Source organism: Schistocerca nitens, chromosome 6 (assembly GCF_023898315.1).
Source record: "Schistocerca nitens isolate TAMUIC-IGC-003100 chromosome 6, iqSchNite1.1, whole genome shotgun sequence".
NCBI classification, from domain to species: domain Eukaryota; kingdom Metazoa; phylum Arthropoda; class Insecta; order Orthoptera; family Acrididae; genus Schistocerca; species Schistocerca nitens.
This window is the reverse complement of record NC_064619.1, coordinates 226857730-226876545: the sequence shown is the minus strand read 5'-3', so window position 1 is coordinate 226876545 and position 18816 is coordinate 226857730. Positions and strand designations below refer to the sequence as shown.

At 38.8% G+C, this 18816-nt stretch overlaps 1 protein-coding gene across 1 annotated transcript in view; it reads right to left on the bottom strand.

Moving 5' to 3' along the window:
• Positions 1-2812: 2812 nt before the first annotated feature.
• The window catches only part of LOC126263295 (armadillo repeat-containing protein gudu), a 174129-nt gene continuing 158125 nt past the window's right edge, over positions 2813-18816 (bottom strand). Inside the window, exon 11 of the mRNA XM_049960382.1 lies at positions 2813-2961. Coding sequence (XP_049816339.1) covers positions 2836-2961 — 126 coding nt within the window. The 3' untranslated portion in view covers positions 2813-2835. The remainder of the gene's footprint in view (positions 2962-18816) is intronic.

Sequence of the window (18816 nt, the reverse complement as noted above, 5' to 3'; positions counted from 1 at the left end):
ATTTATTAATGTCAGTGGAAATTTGGTTAGCAGCCATTTCTAAATTTTTACTTGCAACTTACTGTAATGTTTGTATCATATGTAAACAAATGAGAGGTCATTAATGCACACAAGAAAAAGCAACAGACCCAAGATGGAACCTTGAGGAACACCACATGTAATTAATTCCCAGTAAGATGAACACTGACTGCTTACTGCACAGGTATTTTGCAGTGACAACCTTTGTTTCCCTCTAGTTAAGTAAGACAAAATTCAAGGAACCAAATAACAGGCTAAAAGTCGCTGATAAGGATAACAAGAAATAACAGCTTTTCTGTGAGGTTAGCTATTGTGTTTTCTCTCATAGTAATTCCTTCCTTATGTAATTTAATAACTTGGAGAAAATGTTGATGTGCAAGTGTAAATGAATTATAACTCAGTGCATGCTGGTCTTATCCGATCTACTTTTGCACATTGGCTGTAATGAATGATGAGATGGGATATAGTATGCAGCAGCTGATACCACTGGCAGCTACGCAAGTTCATATTCTGGAATATCTTATAACAGAATCTTCAAGAACTAGGGATCATTATTAATCACAGTTGCTAAAGACATTAAAGAGAGATCCAATATCACACACCTCGTAAACACATTTGAGAGACTGGATAACTTCTTTCTTTGAGGACTTAGCACACATGCATAAATATTTGAAACAGTCCTTTGCAGACTTGCCACATCAAGATGATTTGATATATGATTACTGCCTGTTGAAGATTACTGTAGTGACATCATTGTCTGTGAAAGTTACATAGATGAGTCAAAGCACATTATTATTAGACTATCTGAGGTTGTTGCAAGATGTTCTGTATCAATTTTTCTTGCCAATTTGAAATTAGTTTAGTAACATAAAACTCGACGGGTGCTATTAGTCACCTCTCTGATTGAATTTCAGTAGGAACTCTGTTAGTGTGTCACATTCAGAAGTAAGAAGTAAATGACAGAAAAGTAAAAATGTTTTGATGTGAGAAGAGGTTGTAAACATAGTGAAAAGTACTGATGGTCACAAAAAACAAAAGACAAGAATAATTTAACAAGAACCTGGACAAAAGACAATAATAATGTAACAGGTACCTGTATTCCTTTAATAGAAAATGATAAATGGTGAATTCTGGAAAAGAATAACTGAAGACTTAAAATGAAAATCAATAAAATAGTACACAGGTGGACATGAAAGAACATCTGGGAATCCACAAATGCAGTTTTGACAAGTGGTATTGAACCCAAGATGAAATCATGAAGACAAATTAAAGAAGCAAGATATGACAAACAGTAATTATTAAAATAATGTGTACTTAGATGCAGTTATTTCAGTTTGAATTTTTGCTATAGTGTAAGATCATGAATGTTATGCCAATGCAAGAACAAGTGTTAATATGAGCTGGAATAAGCGCAGTGACATATTTTTATAACAATCAAAACCAATTGTGACCATACATTGGTCATCTTCAGATTCTATAGGTTATAAGTGGTGTTCAGAGAACACAGTGTTGTCATATTAATCTAGGGACAAACACCAGGAATCAAATGCCACCCCTGACCCATAGCATCTGAATATTATATGTAACCAAAGCATAGTTATGATTGTTGTTATATTATGTGGTGGTGTCTAAAATAGAAAGGAGCATACAAAAATGTGTTTCACATCACTAACTGGGTATGGGTTTATTAACAGTGTATCACTAGAAAAAACAGTGGTAACAGCATGAGTGCCATAGAGGACAGTTTGATGGGTCACAGGTTGAAAACTATAGATGACACCAGAATAAACTCAGTAAAAGTAAGACTTAGTGTGGTAGATAGAGTAAACATGTGAGTGAAATATAGTTCTTTAGCTGAACAAACGAATATTATTTCAACAACTGTTAACCAGACAGCAGATGATGTGAAAATTAGAACTAAAAATATTTTCACCTGCAAAATAATATAACTAACTGTTGCACAAGGGAATTTTCTTGGGTATCTCTCATCTGATATATTAACAAACAAAATAGGAAAGCCTTCATATGATTTTTACATGCATCCTGAAGTAGTAGCTGATGACGAAGATATACTTTTAGCTTCTGACTTGTGGAGTATACATAGCAGGCTGGTAGGAAGGAAGGACATTTAGTAACTATTACTATTATTATTATTATTACACCAAATACATAATTATTAAAACAATATATTTGCAATTTCTCAAAGCTGCAGAGCACCAAATGTGTAAGAATGACTTTTAAAATTTAAATGTCTTTTGAAAACTAATGTCATTAATGACAAAGAACTAGCTTCGTTTCCTTGCCCACTATTAAGAATTACACTGTATGGTTAGTATCAATATTTTCATTCCTGAATTTTCATACTTGAATTTTATGTTATTGAATTTTTGTGTTACTAAGTCTTGAAAATGTTAGGAGTTTTTCAGTGACCCTTTCTCACTGTTACAGATGTCCAATTGAATAGCACACAAGTATATAAAGATGGACAAAAACATTGTCAGATACTTTACACATCACTTCAAGTCACTAGTTTTCCCTGTATCTTCTTATTTTTCTTGCTTCCTGGAAGTATCTGAAAGTTTGCAGAAAACGAGTGGCTGTGAATGTCTTTTGCCTTAAAGATGCAGAATTTTCTGTACATTGATTGTTTAAAAGTGTACAAAATTACTGCATGTATCATAAAACCTAAGACTATACAAAAATATATGACAGTTTCTAAATACTACTCAGTGAAATCTTGCTATATGTCTGAATCATACTAGTACATTCAGTAAATTTTTATGTTCAGATTTTCAGATTTTATTGTCTCTAATTGATTCAAAATGGAACTTCATTGTTCTTAAACTTTTCTGCAGAAAGCGCTAGTTTTCTAATGTTGCTTAGGCATCCAGCAGAAGCTTCCTGTAGTTTTTCATCACTTGATCCTATGGTCTCCAAGAGATACTGAAAATGTAAGAATACTGCATTACTCATGCGATATGGTGAACAGATAAGTAATTCTTTATTTGAGGATAACATTTGATAAAAACAAAAAATTAGATATAAAAGTGAACAATATTGTTGACATTATTGTGTAGGTTGCCACAGCCAGACTATTTGACATAAAAGACCACGGCATGGTACAATACTCAGAAAACGTTTACCAATATAGTAAACACCTTTGTAACCCAATAAAAAATGATATGCTGTGATTGAATGATATGCATGTAGTGCAGAGCTTGACTTGGCTGAAAATTACCATCATAACAACCTCTTTGTGAATAGAATTTATCTTGTAGAACTGATATATACAAATGTAACTCTTCCCAAATGCTTGTGGCTAAGACATGTCACAGTGTAAGGCCTGAAGTGAATGCTACCATATCTGACATCATTTGAAGGAAAGGCTAGTCTCTTCACTCAGTGATGGCATGTGGTGGCAACATGGAGTCATATATGTTACTTCCATTACATATTATTAATGAAGTAATTTTGTATCACATTTTTGGTATACAGGAACCTGATGATGATCTGTGAATTGAAAGTGGTTGTCCAGTTAAGAAGTTTTATCAGGAGTTCTTGGTGGTAAATCATGACATTCATAAAATACTCTCTACAAAAACTACACACTGTGAAGTAATTAGCTGAATGGGATGCAAATTAACAGTTATGATGTAATGTGCAGACAAATAATGACAACAAATCAGAAAAACTGGATGATTTGTTCTAGAGAAAGAGTTTCACAAATTGAGCAAGTCTATAATGCGTTGGTCCACCTCTGGCCCTTATACAAGCAGTTATTTGGCTTTGCACGTATTGATAAGAGTTGCTGGGAAACCTGCTGAGGAACATGACATCAAATTCTGTCCAATCTATACATTAGAACATTGAAATATTGAGCTGGAGGCCCTGCCCATAATGCTCCAAATGTTCCAATTGTGGAGAAATCTGATGACCTCGCTTGCCAAGGTAGGGTTTGGCAATCACAAAAACAAACAGTAGAAATGCTCATCATATACAGGTGGACATTATTTTGCTGAAATGTAAGCCCAGGATGGTTTGCCATGAAGGTCAACAAAACTGGGCATAGAATATCATCGACATACCAGTATGCTGTAAGGGTTCCATGGATGACAACCAAACAGGTCCTGCTATGAAAAGGAATGGTATCCCAGGCTGTCACTCCTAGTTATCAGGCCATATGGTGGGTGACAGTCAGGTTGGTACCCCACCTCTGTCCGGGGCATCTGCAGACATGTCTTTGGCCTGGAATCTCATTGACTGGAGCAGAACTGTCTTTAGTGATGAGTCCTGCTTCAAACTGAGCCTTGAAGGCCAGTGAAGATGTGTCTGGAGATGCCCCAGACAGTGGTGGGATACCAGCCTGACTGTCATCCACCATACAGCCCAACAACCAGAAGTGATGGTGTGGGATGCTACTTCCTTTCACAACAGGACATCTTTGGTTGTCATTCACAGCATCTTTACAGCACAGTGGTATGTCAAAGATATTCTAGACCCTGTTTTGTTACCCTTCATTGCAAGACATCCTGGGCTTACATTTCAGCAAGGTAATGCATGCCTGCATACAGTGAGGGTTTTCGCTGCTTGTCTTCGTACTTGTCAAACCCTACTTTGCCCAGCAGGGTCGCTGGATCTCTCACCAACTGAGAACATTTGGAGCATTATGGTCAGGGCTTTACAATCAGCTCAGGATTCTGATGACATAGTACATCAATTGGACAGAATTAACAATTATCCCTTAGGAGGACATACAAATCTTTCAATCAATGCCAAGCTTAATAATTGCTCACTAAGTGCCAGAGGTGGACCAACGTGTTACTGACTTGCTCAGTTTGTGAAGCTTTCTCTCTTGAACAAAACATTCAATTTTTCTGGAATTGTAATCATTTGTCTGTCTGTACATGTACATCACCTCTACTGATTTCCATCTCATATGGATAATTCCTTCATGGTGTGCTGCTTTTTTGTTTTAGAGTGTATTTGCTTCTTTAAAAATATAATTTTTACTTTCAGTGATGGAACTGAAACATTGTAAAGCTAATATTGTTCACAAGTTTACCAGTTAACATAGAAGTAAGAGAGGGTAAAACTGAGTGCTGACATATAGCCCATTTTCAGCACCAAGTCACTGTTATTGAGGAGCAACAAGGAGGCAACTGAGTTTAATTTTCCCCTCTTGTACATGGAACACTGTTAACTGTGTCTTATGCTCTTACTGCATAGCATACTGCATGGAGATATACAGTTTAAGCTTGATAGTGGCATGCCACCTGGTGAACACAAACTATGTGGTCCTGATTCTTCCCCCTTGTCAGTGAAATTTTGATGTTGAAATATAAATAGTCTCTGGATGTGGGCCAGTTACTTCTAAATCAGCCACATCACTATGATTTAGGAATCCCATCTTGTAATATGCCAAGCCTCTGAGCTATGCCCAAAAGTGCATGTGCGAGTGCAGTCTGCTTGGTTGAGAAGGAAGTGTGGCAATGGATGCTGGCTTTTGATGGGCAGACCCCATGTATAACAGAAATGAGGACACGGCTGAGACAAGATACTGCTGATGATGAGAGCTGGTCATGTATCAGTTGCTGATAGGCAAACAGAGAGGCTGACCAAGGCAGAAGAGCAGGAGACAGTCAACAACAACTAGAAATGACCAGCACGATCGTAGTCTGCACACTGACCGTGTGCCTGGGCTGGCAAGACCATGAGAATGAGAAGAGTGTGAACTCATAAATTCTATAAGAGTGTGATATACTGATGAAAAGGTCTCAGAGAGACGAAGAAAATGAGACTAGACAGTAAATTATAGCTTTATTGATTCGTTAGTTATAGAATATTAAAAACAGATAAAATCCCATAAATTTAAGGATATATGAATTTGCTAATAAGAGTGGCAGGGACATGACCAATAGATCAAATTAAAGATGAACTAAAGTAGAATAAGAATCCAGTTGCAGAATTGCTGATTATTAAATATTTTTAGACACATGTAATTAGTTTGCTTGGTATCTCACAACTTTTAGTATTTGTTTATAAAATGATAGATTCTGTGAAATAGGATGACAATATAGAGTTGGAGAGAGAACTTACTGTTACTTACTAGAATGATTCAAACTGAGGCAATATTTTAAAGTCCAAGAACAGTACGGTAGATGGAGGAAAATAAAGTAAAAAGAAAAAGGCATAATATTCCTCCCTCCCTTTAGCCTACAGATCACAGGCTGTACAGGTGATGCTGAAATGTATTCCTCCCTCTCTGCAGCCTACAGATCACAAGCTGTAGAAGTGATGCTGAAACATATACCCTCTTTAAGAGTCAGTTACAACAGACAAGACATAGTTTCAAGTTCAGAAAAAGGTGCAAAAGTGGGAAAAATTATGAATGAATACAAAGCAATGCATAATGCTTTATTTTAACTATGGATGAGGTATAATGGAAAGAACAGCAAATAACAATTAACTTCTAATATTCAAAAACAACATTTGCTTTGTGTGAGATAATGAGGCAAGATCATGGGGAAAGACTGTGAATACAAGAAACAGTTCCTGTTACTGAAATTGCTGTGAGTGGTCTGTAGGCAGTGACAAAGAAACAGTTTTTTAAAAAAACTGTAATTATGCAATAATTGAGCATGCACTTAACAAGAAGTATTATTTTTCACAATACCTGGGAAGTTGTGGAAAGAAATGTGTCTGAGAAGTGAGATGTGGTTGAACAAAGAAAGACAGGAGAATGCTGCTCATGCTTAACAGAGTAAGAGTAGTAAAGATGGATGAAATATTAGGAAAAGAAGTTGAATGGAGGGAAAGGGAATAATTTAATGGGAGGCAAGTCAGGCAGACTGAAGCTGCACATGGAGATGAAGTGAAAAGGAAGAAGAAGTAGGAGTTCTGCACACTTATGTTTCTATGAGTCAGATCTAGGCTATTTTTACAAACCTATTCTTCTCACCTATTTTACCCTCAATGATTCCATAAAATATTATTTTAGCTCTGAAAGTCACATATTTGTAATTCACAATTTGATGAGAATTTTATAGATCATTTGCATAACAATAATGATATGCAACAAACCAGTTAGAGGCTATAAACGTATGTCAATAGGCAGCATTCGTCTATGAATAAATACCAGAAATAATTAATATTTAGGCATGGGTAAATGCTGCCCATGTACAGATGAGTATTTTAAATATTGAGGAATACTAAAGTGTAGGGACAGCAAACGTGTTTTATTCTTGTAGACTAAATAGGATGTTTTGGAAAGGAAGGGAGAGACATATGCTAAAGGTGATGGTCTAAGCCATTCTTAAAAATGATACCTTAATTTGCTGCCCTTCCCATTCATGTCAGTACCAAATAGTCACTGCAGTGACAAGCTGGGTGCTTTTGAACATTTGTGTGTTTTTTCAGTATGAATACCATATATGTAGATAATTATAAAAAGGATAGTTGCTCAAAAACTCATTAAATATTTATTTTATTGTTTCTGTTATAGAATTTCTATTAATGTAATTGCAAAGAGGTGTATCTGAGAAACTATTTTATAAAAAGCAAATATTTATTTAATGATTTCCCTTCAGAGCAGTACATACAGTCACATTACAACAAATGTCTGTTTCCTCTTGAACAAGCTTCAAGTTTCCAAGAGCAAAATCCTGTAATTGTATCGAGGAGGTTAGAAATAAGGCATGCTTTTAGCTGATTTATAACTATAACTTTTCTGTCTCCAAGTAACGAACATCTAACTGAAAATTCTGATAATTTACTTGTCTTTGATTCAACAACAGCTTTAAAAGAAATGGAAGTCATTTTTTTGTCAAGCATAATCATGAAAATAATTATCCCTTTAAATATAATGTATTATTTACATGCCGCATGAGAATCACTAGCTGAAAGAAGGAAGATTAAAGTCTAATGTCCCATTAACAATGATGCCATTAGAGATGGAGCACATGCTCAGGTCAGAGAAGGGTGGAGAACAAACTGGGCTGTGTCCTTTCAGAGGAACAATCGTGGCTTTTGCTTTGAATGATTTAGAGATCTCACAAAAAACCTAATTATGGATAGCTGGACAGGGATTTGAACTACTGTCCTTCTGAATGCAAGTCCAGTGTGCTAAAGATTGTTCCACCTCATTCGATCTCTAACTGAAAGTACCAATATTGCATCTGCAATTCAATTTCCAAATGGCTGAATACCTTCATCCAGACATGAAGGTCACTTACAGAACAAGAACAAACAATGGAAAATCCAGGACGGCATGTAACAATACTATGAAAAGGATAGTTGCTGCTCACCGTATAGTGGAAATGCTGAGTTGCAGAAAGGCACAACAAAAAGACTCACAAAAAAAGCTTTCAGCCAACAAGGCCTTTGTCAAAAATAGACAAAAGACAGATAGACAAGTAAGGAAGAGGCTGGGGTTGGGGGCGGGGGGTGGCCAGGGGGAGGGGAAGGGATAGCAGGGTAGGGGTGGGGGGCTGTAAAGTGCTCCTGGGGAGGGTGCAGGGATGAGGTGGAGAGAGGGTAGGACAGCTAGGTGCAGTCAGGAAATTAGACAGAGGGGAGGGGATAGAGAGGGGGGAGGGTAGCAAAAAAGGAGAGGAGTATAAAGACTGTGTGCATTGATGGAATAGAGGGCTGTGTAGTGCTGGAATGGGAACAGGGAAGGGGCTAGATGGGTGATGACAATGATTAACGAAGGGTGAGGCCAGGAGGGTTACAGGAATCTAGGATATATTGCAGGGAGAGTTCCCACCTGTGCAATTCAGAAAAGTTGGTGTTGGTGGGAAGGATCCATATGCACGGGCTGTGAAGCAGTCATTGAAATGAAGAATGTCATGCAGGGTGACATGCTCAGCAACAGGAGGTACAGTTGTTTCTTGGCCACAGTTTGTCAGTGGCCATTCATACGGACAGACAGCTTGCTCATTGTCATGCCCACATAGGATGCAGCACAGTGGTTGCAGCTTAGCTTGTAGATCATATGGCTGGTTTCACAGGTGGCCCTGCCTTTGGTGGGATGGATAGGTGATGTTTGTGACCAGACCGGAGTAGGTGGTGGTGGGAGGATGTATGGGACAGGTCTTGCATCTATGTCTATTACAGGCATATGAACCATGAGGTAAGAGGTTGGGGCCAGGAATTGTGTAAGGATGGAAGAGTATATTGTGTAGGTTTGTTGGACAGTGAAATACCACGGTGGGAGGGGTGGGAAGGATAGGGGCAGGGCATTTCTCATTTCAGGGCATTATGAGAGGTAGTCGAAATCTTGGCAGGGAATGTAATTCAGTTGCTTCAGTCTTAGGAATGTCTCTCTGTGGCTGGATGGTGAGACCTTGGGAGGTGGTGGTTGACTGGAAAGATAAGGAACAGGACATTTGTTTTTGTTCGAGGTTGGGAGGATAATTACAGTCTGTAAAGGCGCCAGTGAGTACCGCTCGTTGCTGCAGATGCAATGGCCACAGGTGACTAGGTTGCATGAAAGGAACTTCTTGGTATGGATTGAGTGGCAGCTGTTGAAGTGGACATATTGCTGGTGGTTAGTATATTTGATATGGACAGAGTTACTGATGTAGCCATCTTTCAGGTGGAGGTAGACAGCTAGGAATGTGGCTTGCTATGTTGAGTAGGACCAGGTGAAGTGATTGGGGGAGAAGGTGTTGAGGTTCTGGAAACTTATGCTCATATTGGTTCTGTGTCTCTTCAGCTGATGCTGCAAAGGCTACAGCCTTACAGCAAGCACCACAGACTTCTTGGCAGTAAATGCACAGTAATGGCTCTGCACAAAGACAGCCATCCAATTACTTTTTTACCTGTGTCAGCACACCAGGCACAAAATGTTTTTGGGATGGATGCTTTTTCATCTTTTGATTTTAAATTAGTAGACATCAACAATATTATATCAGCAGTTGTAGAATTTAATGATCTTGATTCACTATGCGCCAGATTTTCAGATGGACATTTACTAGGCTTAGGGTGCGCAAATAATTATGTAACTCACATTCAGCAAAAGCAGTGGCTCTCTGTGTTTAATTATGTTATTTATTAATATTTTTACCTCTATTGGAGAACTTTATTTGACAATAATGTGCAATCCACATTTTAATAAAAAAGGATTATCAAATGCAGAGTACCGTCACACGGGGTGATTTCGGACAGTTTTGTCGTTATTTTGATTGTAACTTTCGTATATATTGTTAGATGAAATTGATTGTTATGGAAGTGGTAGGGTATATGTGTAATGAATAAAATATCCCAGAACCAGAAAGTGTATGTGTAGGTATATTTATCTGAGGCAGTTAAATATAGTGCCCGAAGTCACCCCATGGATTGGGGTGATTTCGGACACATGTGTTTTTTAAATCTCTGTCCGAAGTTACAGTATATAGAGGGCGAATTCGGACAGTTACTGCCTTTTTAAAATATTTTACATGCTTTTTATTTGATTTTGCTGACATTTTACACGTTTTAAGGTAGCCCTTTGTTACGAATAAGTGATATGGAATGATACAATGAATTTTATATATTACAGATAAGTTTTTATTATGCAAGAATTTAATTAAAATTTTTTTACAGTTCTTAACTGTAATATTAGAAACAGACAAACAAACAAAGTAATTTACCTAACAGGTCAAAATAATTTTTCTCACTCATCATTCTAAGTTAAGTTGCAAACACTTTAAATAAACGATTGTCTTCGAGTCTAAAGCACATATTCTTGAAAAATGAACATTCCTCTCTTCTCAACTGCTGTGGGAAGTATTCTCAAAATTTGCAATTTTTGCATTGTGTCTTCATTGGGGACATTAGGAAACACAAATATGTTTTTACTGTTCTCGTGTGGGCACAAGAATTTCACACTTATTTCCGTAGCACCAACATTTGTGGCCACTCCAACATACTGCCTTGTTTGCACCGAGCGAGATGGCGCAGTGACTAGCGCACTGGACTCGCATTCAGGAGGATGATGGTTCAATCCCGCATCCGGCCATCCTGATTTAGGTTTTCTGTGATTTCCCTAAATCGCTCCAGGCAAATGCCAGGATGGTTCCTTTGAAAGGGCATGGCCGACTTCCTTCCCCGTCCTTCGTTAATCCGATGAGACCGATGACCTCGCTGTCTGGTCTCCATCCCCAAACAACCCGACTCCCAACGGCCTTGTTTGTTCCTTGTTTCCACGTTTATATTTGTACTCTGCAACAAGAAAAGCCTCTTCTTTCAGCAGTAAAACTTCATTGGATGATGTGTCGTTTTCACTTTCACTACTGCTAGAGGCACTGTCACTTGTTTCAGCACTGTTTCCGTTTCCTTGAAAATCTCGGCCAGTGATTGATTTTCCAGGTTGAACGTCTAGTCTGCGGCAGCAGTGGGAGCTACCAAGCTTATTTGGAGGATAGAGAATTTCTTTGAGCATTTCTTCAAAAGTGGAAGACCATGCGTCTGCATTGCTTTGCTGGCTCTCCTCATTATCAGGCAATTTTCGTAAGGCATAATCTGGATCTAAAGGGATTAGGCCCGTGGTGCAAAATCCACCCTTTATGTTTTCCTTGGAGTTTGCTGAAATCTTAGTCAGTGTCTGCTTCAGAAGAGATGGGAAGGCATCCTTGGAAATGGTCCCATGAGTGTGTTTCTTCCATTCAGTTAATACAGCTCGCCATGCTGTTTCATTGGCCTGAAGAAGCTTACATCGAGTAGTTGGAGAAGGTGCGTGCTATTGGGGGAAGGAGAATGAATGAAATATTGTTCCGCTCACACTCTTCAATAACACGTAAAGAGACGTGACTGGATAAGTTGTCTCCAATCATGACTGTTGGCCCATTTTTCCTCTTCAAATAGGGCAAAGCGATTGTAAAGAACCAGTCTTCAAATACTGACAGGTCAAACCATCCACTTTTGTTCCTATTGAAATGGATTCCTTGTGGTCCACCTTCTTGCCATGTGTCTCACAAATGCTCTGATTTGTAAAGGACGTATGCAAGAAGCAGTTTACCATCAGCACTAGCTGCTATCATTATTGAGACACTAGATTTTGATGAGTCCATCACTTTTTCAGCATGCTTACTCCCTCGTTTCGTAATTATCTGCTGCTTACCTGGATCATCTGACATGTTGGTTTCATCATAGTTGATCATGTTGCTAGGTGGGAGATTTTCCAGCTTTGCCTTGATATTGGAGAAAAACATCTTAACAGTCTCTTTGTTCACTTCTGCACGAGCTCATTTAATATTTTCGCTTAAGCAAACGGAAAGATCTTCTGACTGTCATTTGAGTAATAAATGCACCCATTCTTCTCCTGGCAAATTATTACAAAATTTCTTCTCTTTTAGGCCAGACTTATCAAGGTAGCCTTTAAATAAATATCTAATATCCAATTTAGTGAAGGGAAATTGTCAATGTGCAGCCCTCAAGATACCTTGCTTCAACATTTCTTCTTCTTCTTCTTCTTCTTCTTTATTTAGCCCTGGCTGTCCTCCCATTTTTTTCAGATGTGCACTTTATTTTGTAGGGTTGATTTAGGTATACCATACAAATGACGCGCTTTTCTGTATGATAATTTACCACTCTTGAGTATCACGAACTGCTTTATCTAAAAGTTCTGGGTCATAATTACACTGTACTGTAGCACCTCTCCTGCTCTTATATGTTCTTGGCATTGTCCAAAATCACCCCACACAGTACACAGTTTTTTAAAAACCATTGTTATTTTATAACCTTGCATGAGAAACTCGACAAACTTGTACAGAAGTTGTCTCAATGCTGTTAGCTACTGAGCGCATCGACAATTACGGTCACAATAATTTGCTGCTCGGCGCAACAATAGAAAGTTTCCACTTTACGATAATGCATGGATTTTTAACACTGAGACTATTCATCAGTTATTCACCTAGGGAAACAATTGACACAAAATAAAAGTTGTGGAAAGCGATAAATGCAATCTTGTGCTTAAAATAACTGACAAAGAGCAAATAAGCCATACTGTCCGAATTTGCCCCGGTGTCCAAAATCACCCCGTTTGACAGTAATACAAAAGTATAGTGTTTCAAAGGACTTGGCAGTTGAAATGGGAACGTCTTTATGTCTTACTTAAATACCTAATGATATTGTTTTCACGTGAATAAACTTTTCACATCCAACATTTGTTTTATGAGATGAAAGTCACAAGAAAATTCAGAACATCAATGAGATGGTTTAAATTGATTTTATTTAAGCAGCTCCTCAATATTCAGTTTTAAACTAAGTAAAGCACATCTAAGGCCACTCTTCATGTTTAGGCAACTGTGGTATTTTGTCTCAAGTAGGTATGTACTGTAGATGAGAACTGTATGAGGACTTATAAGACTCCCTTTGCCACTCTTGGATAAATATAAAGGAAACTGACTCAAAATTTTTACAACCCCACTTGTTGAAAATGTTCATCAGCATTTGAACCACATTTTAGTTCAATTCCATTTCCCTGTATTTCATCAGGAAGTGCATGCACAAGTGTTGTGAAGGATGATCTTGCTGATTTGCACTTACAGACGCCTGAAAACAAGTGAGCAAAATATAGTTTGAACTCTTCTTCGAGCTGTTCCTGATGACAACTCTCCCCTTGTTGACCCCACACTATTGCCTATATAAAAGTTCATTGAATTGAGGGAATAACAAAAAAGTTCATAATGGGAGAATCCAGGTGATGCTACCACAGCATTATCTTCTCCAAAAAGGCCCTTTTGGCATCATTGACATCCATTATTGTGATGTTTTCTACCTCATAGTTTCAAATTCAGATTATTAAGGGTTTCAAAGAAGTATGCAAGGTATGCTAGGGAAAAAATAGAGCTGTCATCAGTGTATGAATGATGAAGATTAGCTTTTCATTGACTCAAAAAAAGTAATTAGACCTCACATTTCAGTTCATACAGTCTGCGAAGTATATTGCCCTTTGAAAGCCATCAGACTAGTGTATGAAAGATTAAAGACTGTTGTTCACATTGATATCATTACATAGGACTCAGAAAAAAATGAGTATCTACAGCACTTGACTTAATATTATTAACTGCACTGACAACCACTTTCCGTGCAGTGTTTAGCTTCTCAGTTAATGTGTTAGAAGATAAGTCTTTTCTGTGGTCATACAGTGAGAGCCAATAAGATTATGATTTTTTTCTTTTGGCAATTCTCAGGAAGCCAGAAAGTGAACCTAACATGGCTCATGCTCTGTCAGTATACATTCCCATAACTCCATCCCAAGACAGACACTTTTCAACTAGAAATTCCATTAATGACAGAAAATACACCAGAATCTTTTCATGTTGTTTCCAAGTCTTTAGAAAAGACTGTTTATTCCATTATTTTCTTCTCATCCACAGATCAACAGTATACAGCTATATCAATACAATTGTCATGCTGCAAGACAAAATATGGAGACATTTTAACTTGCTGATCTTTCACATACAGGGCCATTCCTTCAAGCCTATGTTGCTTGTTGGAAGAGGTATTTTTCCCATTTTTCACTAACTACATTCTTCGAAAACAATTCTGGTTGATTTAAGAATGGAAGGTTTGATTGACGTCTCACAATAGTAAGAGTATTTCTTTTTTTCGATGTTAAGAGACGAATTTCATATGGAACGTCAATAACTTGCTCAATTTCCTGCAGGAAGATCCCAGTAGGATCCATTTTCATGCAGTTTAAAGAATTTCTGTTTCCAACAAAAAACTTTTTTGGTTGATTTTTAAACACTGGATGATTTGCTGTTAGATAATATTCCAGACACACAGGCTGCAGTGAGTTTTACCGAGGACATTATTGTATGTAAAACACTATGGCAGTTGGACATGGTGTTTTCCGGTATACATGAACGTAGTAAAATACACACTCATGAGAGAAAACGAATAAAAATACAGTAACTTCATGCTGAAAGCACAAACATATTCAATACATCGTCCTTATATATTGCCAGGTTGGTCCCTGTTAGACAAATAGTGATCTGTGAGAGGAGTGAAGTTAGCTATTGGAGGGAACATTACAGAATGAGAGTGAGAGAACTCTGCTCTAGGGTTAAATAGAAAAACATTAGATGTTTCCACATGGTGGCACTGGACAGTGGCTGTGCACAACTGTTAGTGCTATCGGAAGGTGCCACCTCTTGGCGGCCGAGAGTAGCTTCTGTACTCTGGATTGGGCTGATTGAACAACATGTGATGGGCCAGCACCACACTTTCTGCTGAACATTGATGGACAATGAGATTTCAGTATGATTGATGTGATACCACAGGTTATCACAGTCTTCTCCTGTTGGGGTACGTGTAACACAGTGCCACATCCAGTGACACACCACTGTCCCTCCCTCATTGTCTGAGACAGCGCTCAGTGTTCAGGAAGGCGATATCCTTCTGTCAGCAGATGCCTTCCATGCCATGAAAAGCTCCATGTTGGCCTTCATTGGAGAATAGTGCCAGAAATTACCCAGATGGTGAGGGCCCTGCCATGGGCGGCTGCACATGGAATTTCCTCTGGCCATTGAGGGTGGGGGGCAGGGGATGGCTCCTGAAAAACCAGCACTAGCTGACCCTGTGATTGCTATCTATGGCTATACTGATGAACTGGTGGAGGCTGGAAATGAGAACAAAGAAGAGTGGACAAGGAATAGTAACATAAAGGGGTAGAATCTGCGGAGGGGCCACAAGGGGGAGGTGAGAAAGGAGGTCCAGCTATACAGGATGTCGTGCAGGAGCCCTGGGAGGATGTGGTGAGGGCAACAGTAAATTCAGCACTGTGCATGGCTGGTGGGAATGCAGGAGTTCCACTGGGCTCTTTTCACTGTTGGTCATAGACCTATAGCAACTCGGGAAGTGTGTGAGGCCATGTCTGCAAGGGCGTCATCAGTATACTTCTTCATCTGTGTCTTAAAAGTGCAGATAAGGTGTTCTGCCTTCCCGGTCAACTGAGGGTGGAACGGGGATGCATGAGTATGGTGTATACCATGGTGAGCACAGAAATCATGAGCAATCTGAGAGAGGAATTGATGACTCTTGTCAGTTACCATTGTGTAGAGCAGACCTTTGATGAAGAAGGTACAAGTGACAGCCCACACTGTTGCTTCCATTGTGGAGCAACAACAGTTGATGATGTACATGTATGGGAACTGAAGGAGGTGGTGATGACCACCAAACAGTAAGCATCCAAAGAGGGGCCAGCAATGCTGACAAGGACACTCCCACAGCTGTGACAGCTCAGGCTATCGAGAATCACATTTCTGGTCCAAGGACTGATAACCTGCACATTTAGATCAAGCAGTAATTAAATGTTCAATGTCCTGATGTACCCTGGGCCAGCAGACATGGCAGCAAGCATGAGACTCCTCAATGATCATGATGCATAAGGTGAAGAATGTCACATTGAAGAGCTGCTAGAACTTGTGGAACACCATTTTCTGTGGATAACAAAAGAACACCATCATGAGTCTGTGTCTTGATAAAAAAGAAAATGTGGATACAATCTAGTACATGAGCTGGAGGGTGCCTGGGCAACTCTTATTGAACATATCGTCACACTTGACAAAGAACAGTGTCAGCAGTGATGGCTTGAGTGATGTGAGAACTGTTAATAGAAAATTCATCCACTGTCCACCAAACTTTGTCATTAAGTTAAAAAAAAGTACCGTACCTTTATCAAAATTAGGGTCGTAGTTGTTGTTGTGGTCTTCAGTCCTGAGACTGGTTTGATGCAGCTCTCCATGCTACTCTATCCTGTGCAAGCTTCTTCATATCCCAGTACTTACTGCAACCTACATCCTTCTGAACCTGCTTAGTGTATTCATCTCTTGGTCTCCCTCTATGATTTTTACCCTCCACGCTGCCCTCCAATGCTAAATTTGTGATCCCTTTATGCCTCAGAACATGTCCTACCAACTGGTCCCTTCTTCTTGTCAAATTGTGCCACAAACTCCTCTTCTCCCCAATTATATTCAATACCTCCTCATTAGTTATGTGATCTACCCATCTAATCTTCAGCATTCTTCTCTAGCACCACATCTCGAAAGCTTCTATTCTCTTTTTGTCTAAACTATTTATTGTCCACGTTTCACTTCCATACATAGCTACACTCCAGACAAATACTTTTAGAAAAGACTTCCTGACAATTAAATCTATACTCAATGTTAACAAATTTCTCTTCTTCAGAAATGCCTTCCTTGCCATTGCCAGTTAACATTTTATATCCTCTCTCCATCAACCATCATCAGTTATTTTGCTCCCCAAATAGCAAAACTCCTTTACTACTTTAAGTGTCTCATTTCCTAATCTAATTCCCGCAGCATCACCCGATTTAATTCGACTACATTCCATTATCCTCGTTTTGCTTTTGTTGATGTTCATCTTAGATCCTCCTTTCAAGACACTGTCCGTTCCGTTCAGCTGCTCTTCCAGGACCTTTGCTGTCTCTGACAGAATTACAATGTCATCGGCGAACCTCAAAGTTTTTATTTCTTCTCCATGGATTTTAATACCTACTCCAAATTTTTCTTTTGTTTCCTTTACTGCTTGCTCAGTATACAGATTGAATAACATCGGGGAGAGGCTACAACCCTATCTCACTCCCTTCCCAATCACTGCTTCCTTTTCATGCCCCTCGACTCTTATAACTGCCATCTGTTTTCTGTACAAATTGTAAATAGCCTTTCGCTCCCTTTATTTTACCCCTGCCACCTTCATAATTTGAAAGAGAGTATTTCAGTCAACATTGTCAAAAGCTTTCTCTAAGTCTACAAATGCTAGAAATGTAGATTTGCCTTTCCTTAATCTTTATTCTAAGATAAGTCATAAGGTCAGTATTGCCTCACGTGTTCCAATATTTCTACGGAATCCAAACTGGTCTTCCCCGAGGTCAGCTTCTACCAGTTTTTCCATTCGTCTGTAAAGATTTCGCGTTAGTATTTTGCAGCTGTGACTTATTAAACTGATAGTTCGGTAATTTTCACATCTGTCAACACCTGCTTTCTTTGGGATTGGAATTATAATATTCTTCTTGAAGTCTGAGGGTATTTCACCTGTCTCACACATCTTGCTCACCAGATGGTAGAGTTATGTCAGGACTGGCTGTCCCAAAGTCGTCAGTAGTTCTAATGGAATGTTGTCTACTCCCGGGGCCTTGTTTCGACTCAGATCTTTCAGTGCTCTGTCAAACTCTTCATGCAGTATTGTATCTCCCATTTCATCTTAATCTACATCCTCTTCCATTTCCATAATATTGTCCTCAAGTACATCACCCTTGTATAGACCCTCTATATACTCCTTCCACCTTTCTGCTTTCCCTTCTTTGCTTAGAGCTGGGTTTCCATCTGAGCTCTTGATATTCATACAAGTGGTTCTCTTTTCTCCCAAGGTCTATTTAATTTTCCTGTAGGCAGTATGTATCTTACCCTTAGTGAGATAAGCCTCTACATCCTTACATTTGTCCTCTAGCCATCCCTGCTTAGCCATTTTGCACTTCCTGTCAATCTCATTTTTGAGACATTTGTATTCCTTTTTGCCTGCTTCATTCACTGCATTTTTATATTTTCTCCTTTCATCAGTTAAATTCAATATTTCTTCTGTTACCCAAGGATTTCTACTAGCCCTCGTATTTTTACCTACTTCATCCTCTGCTGCCTTCACTACTTCATCCCTCAGAGCTACCCATTCTTCTTTTACTGTATTTCTTTCCCCCATTCCTGTCAAGTGTTCCCTTATGCTCTCTCTGAAACTCTGTACAATCTCTAGTTTAGTCAGTTTATCCAGGTCCCATCTCCTTAAATTCCCACCTTT